General features: G+C 32.3%; 1 protein-coding gene across 1 annotated transcript; it reads left to right on the top strand.

Moving 5' to 3' along the window:
* The first annotated feature begins 1,720 nt into the window (after positions 1-1,720).
* On the top strand, positions 1,721-3,361 carry LOC121230511 (putative UPF0481 protein At3g02645). Its single transcript, XM_041115406.1, has one exon. It carries the CDS (start codon positions 1,721-1,723, stop codon positions 3,359-3,361), a length of 1,641 nt encoding a protein of 546 aa, XP_040971340.1.
* Positions 3,362-5,136: the final 1,775 nt, after the last annotated feature.

Below are 5,136 nucleotides of genomic sequence, written 5' to 3'. Positions count from 1 at the left end.
GATGAGTCTATTTTCATATAGAAGTAACGAAAGGATCATATGGACAGTATGTTAAGAGATAATCAGGTTCTCGTGGGACAGGGCCAGAACGGTTTCTGGATTCCCTGCTCCGACTTTGGAAATTCATTATAAATTAACCAGAGATAATTAGGAGTCATACCATATATGTATAGATTCCTCTCTGAGTCTAGTTTCTATAGAAACAAACGGCATCGGTATGGAAGTTCTGTACAGGGAGATATCCAGGTCGTAATGCGCAAAGGTCAGTGTAGTCGACCCCAGTAACATGGGAGACTTTGACTAATAAACTGTACTAATTGGCCTGACCAAAAATTCTAGAAAAAAATATGTAGATGGGAATATGAGTCTAGTTTCAGGGAAAATTCACGGAACTGGATTTTGAGTTCCAGAGCTCAAGATATGATTTTTAAAGCGACTAGTACGCAGATTGACAGCTTGTCTGGAAAAATTTTAATAAGTGGTTTGAAGTCTGTTAACACCTCGTGTTCGACTCCGGCGACGGCCTCGGGTTCGGGGTGTTACAAAGATTGTACGGTTAATCAAAGAAATTTGAGATGTTACAACAACATAATTTACAAAGAATCAATTTTTACAATTTCATTTTTGTCACTTTACTTTAACACTTTATAACAACATGCTTATTTTAACAACATTTCACATTTTAACATATTTAAAGTCTAATATTTATTTTCATCTAACTATTTTCACCATTCAACAAGTTGAGATTCCATGAGTAATTACCTCTATACATGAACCAAAAATGAACTAAAACTTCCTTAACAAGATTTTAACCAAGCATATTCATAAAGAATATTAGCCCAAAGTGAAGTGTTGTAATACATACACCTTGCTATGGATGACTATACATAATGAACTTTACAAATGCTTTATAAAATTTATGTATTCACATGGTATATTAGATGTATCACTCATTTCCTATTAAAGATATTCATTTATATATCATGATACAAAATGTAACATTTTATTTATGTATTTATTACTAGGAGTCCTATAGAGGGCCATACTTCACCCCACAAGAATAGATGATAGATTCTAGCAATCAATTCTCGAATAACTAGAATTAAGAATATATTTTTTTTTATATTTCTCTACTTTTTCCCATTTGTTTACAATAATCATTTTATTTTATTCTCAAAGTAGAAATTATAAACGATAATAATGAGCAAAGACAACATTATTAAAAACACAGAAAATATGCTTATTTTTTTTAAGTAAAATTAATCAATTATTAAAAATGTTCACCTCGATTTATTCTTTCCAAACACTTTGATTTGATTAAAAAGAAAATATCTATTAGTAAATATTTTTGTTTCTAAGGCTTTTAAGTCACTTGAATATTCAGCATATTTCTAGAGAATAAAATAAACTCGTAAATAGGATTGTCAAGGTTGTGGGAGATAGAGAACCGGATTTATAGTTAGTTTATGAGAACTATCTAATGAATTTTTCTTAATATTTGATACTTGAGTTTGTAATTTTTTTTTTAAAAAAAAAGTTCTATGCGAAACGCATTTCTAAACTTTTATTTCCTAAAGGAACCGAATAAATTTACATCGATGGCGATGATCTTTATTCTATTAAATACCGCCATTACAGCTTCATTTTCATAACTCCTACAGTACCAATTTTATTTCCCAAAGCTTCCAAAATCCACATGTTTTTCAACATATCTTCTCCAATGGCTTCAACAATCTCCACTTCCGCTTCAAATTTCGATGAGCTTCGATGGGTTATCAACATCCGTCGTTCCCTAGCTGAAGAAATCGAAGAAGAAACCGAAGTCTCCGTTTCCATTTTCAATGTTCCCAAAACCCTGATGTTAACTGATCCTGAATCATATATCCCTCAAATGGTTGCTCTTGGTCCTTACCATTATTCGCGTCCCGAACTCCATGAGATGGAAAGATACAAACTTGCAGCAGCCAAAAGAACCCAGAAACATCTCCACCGTGTAAAATTCAATACTCTTGTTGACAACTTGATGAGATTTGAACCCCATATTCGAGCATGTTATCATAAGTATCTGCATTTCAATGGTGAAACGTTAGCTTGGATGATGGCCATCGATGCTTCTTTCTTGCTCGAGTTTCTACAGATCTATGGTCTCGAAGAAGGGAAGACTCTTTCCAGAGTTTCATCGCGGATGTCACATTTGGTCGATTATGCTGGAAGGAAATCAGCTCACAATTCTATTCTTAGAGATATTGTGATGCTTGAGAATCAAATCCCTTTGTTTATTCTTCTAAAGGTGCTTGAAATCCAATACTCGTCACTGGAACTGGCTCATGATTTGTTAGCTTCGATGTTAAAGGGACTATCCAAAGAGCTCTCCCCTTTGAAAGCCACAGATAACTTGCCCAAGATCGATATCTCAAACCGTGCTCATGTTTTGGACTTCCTTCACTACATGGTCGTCCCCATGGTCGATGAAGAACAGTCTGAAACAAACGAATCAGAAGATCACAAAGAAGACCAAGACCATAAAACAAGTGATTCCCAATTTCCAAGTTATCTACCGAATGAGTTACGGAATCTGGTCTCGAAAATAAAGAAAGGTCTATTAAGAAACATCAAAGCTTTGCTGCTATTGAGACCTGTTAGAGTCTTGCTTACTTTGCCTTGGAAAATCGTCTCTAATCTCCCTGGATTTTCAGTGCTGAAGCAACTAATTGAATATTTGTTCTTCTCACAAGACAAGGAAGAAAAACCAGAAAACAGTTCTTGCCTAAACAAGCCCCCGCTGGCGGAGGAGATCGCCATACCCTCCGTTGTGGACCTTTGTAAATCAGGAGTCCGTTTTATACCCACCAATGGGAACATTTCCAGTATTAAATTTGACCCCGATACTTCCACGTTCCATCTTCCGACTGTCGCCTTAGACATTAACACAAAGGTTGTGTTAAGGAATTTGGTGGCATACGAAACATCAAACGCATCGGGGCCTTTGGTTTTCACACGCTACACTGAATTAATGAACGGAATCATCGATACCAAGGAAGATGTGAAGTTACTGAGTGAAAATGGGATAATTGTGAACCATTTGAAGAGTGATGAAGAGGCTGCTGAGTTATGGAATGGGATGAGTAAATCCATTAGATTGACCAAAGTCGGATTCTTGGATAAAGTGATTGAAGATGTTAACAAGTGTCATAATTGCAGATGGAATGTTAAAGCCAGGAAATTCTTTGAACAATATGTATATGCTTCCTGGCAGTTTTTAACATTGTTGGCTGCAATTATGCTTCTGATTTTGTTGGCATTTCAGGCTTTTTGCTCCGTTTATAGCTGCTCTCAACTATTACGAATACACAACTCATAACTGAATTTTTTTTTTTTATGAAATTATACCCCACAAATATTCAGATATGGATACCTGAGTATTACTCGATAATATATATGGAATATCTTAAAAATTGAATATATCCGTATTAACGCATTCGTATTCCATACTATCCAACTAATATTATGCTGCACTTCTTCCACCTTTAGTTCAAAGTGTGCCCAACATTTATTTCGGATTAATATTTTCTTTTTGGTGAAAAAAGAAAAACAGAAAAATTACAGTATAATAGATTCGGCAAAGACATCATTTATTTTATCAGATTGAAAAAAAGCTATAATTTTTGTTTGAGGCTCATCGAAACTTTTTTCTATTCTTATTGATTGTTTAATTGAATATTGCTGTTTGATTTTGTTAGAGTCGAAACGACTTGGCAAAGGCTGCAATTCTAGCTTTCTACAGCGTTCTACAAGAATGCCAATAAACTGGCAAAGGCAGGATGCCAAGAAGCTACTTCAAAACTTATCAATGAATATATATAAAAGGTAAATATACATTTTGGTGGCTGAACTTAGCTTCAAAGTTTAATTTGATTCCTAAGCTTTCCTTTTCTTTCTTTTTTTTTTAACTATGTACCTAAACATGGCCTCAAGGTTTAATTTTTGTTTGTCCAATTAAGTACTTGAGCTTGGATTCTTTGTTCAAATTGGAACCTAAACTTGGTTTCATAGTTCAAATTGATTCAAATAAATAACCAATTGTAAGTACTAATTTGGACCAAAAAGCCAAATTTAGGTACCAATTTGAACTAAGAAACTAATTTCAAGTACCTAATTGGGGAAATAAGTTTAAGTACCAAATTAGACCTTGAAGCTAAGATTGGGTACTGACATGTATATTTATCCCAAATAAAATATAAGTATAAAACAGAGACGCGGCAACAATAAGTTGCTGGAAGAACTCCCCATGTCCCCACGCCCCTTCTTCAAATTAAGCCATGCAATTCAGCCCCCCTTTTTTTTTATATATATTTCTATTACTCATTTCTCAAAATTTAAATAAATTGTAGGATTAAGATTAGTAAAAATTAAAAATAATAAATTGGAATAATAAATAAGAAATTAAATCAATTCATTACTTTATATTATAAAATATAAAAATAAAAGTAATCGAATATTCCCTCACGCTGATAAGTTGAGTTTTGATAAAATGTTCTTAGATTAAATCTACGTCATTAAACCAAGAGTAATTAAAGATAAAATTAATTTTACCAATATTTTGACAAGATGGTTGTTGAATTAAAATTTAATATTTGTAATTTGTTTTTTTTAATTAGTATTAACTGTAGGATTAAATTTGATAAAAAAAAGAATAATAAATTGTATTAAGAATTTAAAGAAATTAAATTAATTTATTATTTTTATTTATAAAATAGAAAAAATAAAAATAGTCAAAGAGTCTCTCTTGCAATTTTTTTTTTTTTGCCAAATTCCCTCATGCTAGTTTAATAGGTTGAGTTTTGATAATATAGCTCTTGAATTAAATTTACAAAATTAAATTAAACTTAAATTAAATTTGCAATATTAAACCACGTGCAATTAGAAGGGCGGATCTTCGGTCCTAACGTATGAATTTTGATCAGAAATTTTCTTCAGAGTTTTTACCATGTAATAAATAAAGTTCAAAGTAAAATAAAATTATAAATTTATGATTGAGAAATTACAAAATAGAATCCCATCGTCAAAAAGTATAGTAGACGAAGAATTCGAAAGAAACAAATTTATGATTGGCAAATATATATGTTTGGATTGAAA

The sequence above is a fragment of the Gossypium hirsutum genome, chromosome A06 (assembly GCF_007990345.1).
Source record: "Gossypium hirsutum isolate 1008001.06 chromosome A06, Gossypium_hirsutum_v2.1, whole genome shotgun sequence".
Taxonomy (NCBI): Eukaryota; Viridiplantae; Streptophyta; class Magnoliopsida; order Malvales; family Malvaceae; genus Gossypium; species Gossypium hirsutum.
The sequence above is the reverse complement of the archived record's forward strand: the minus strand, read 5'-3'. Positions and strand labels throughout refer to the sequence as shown.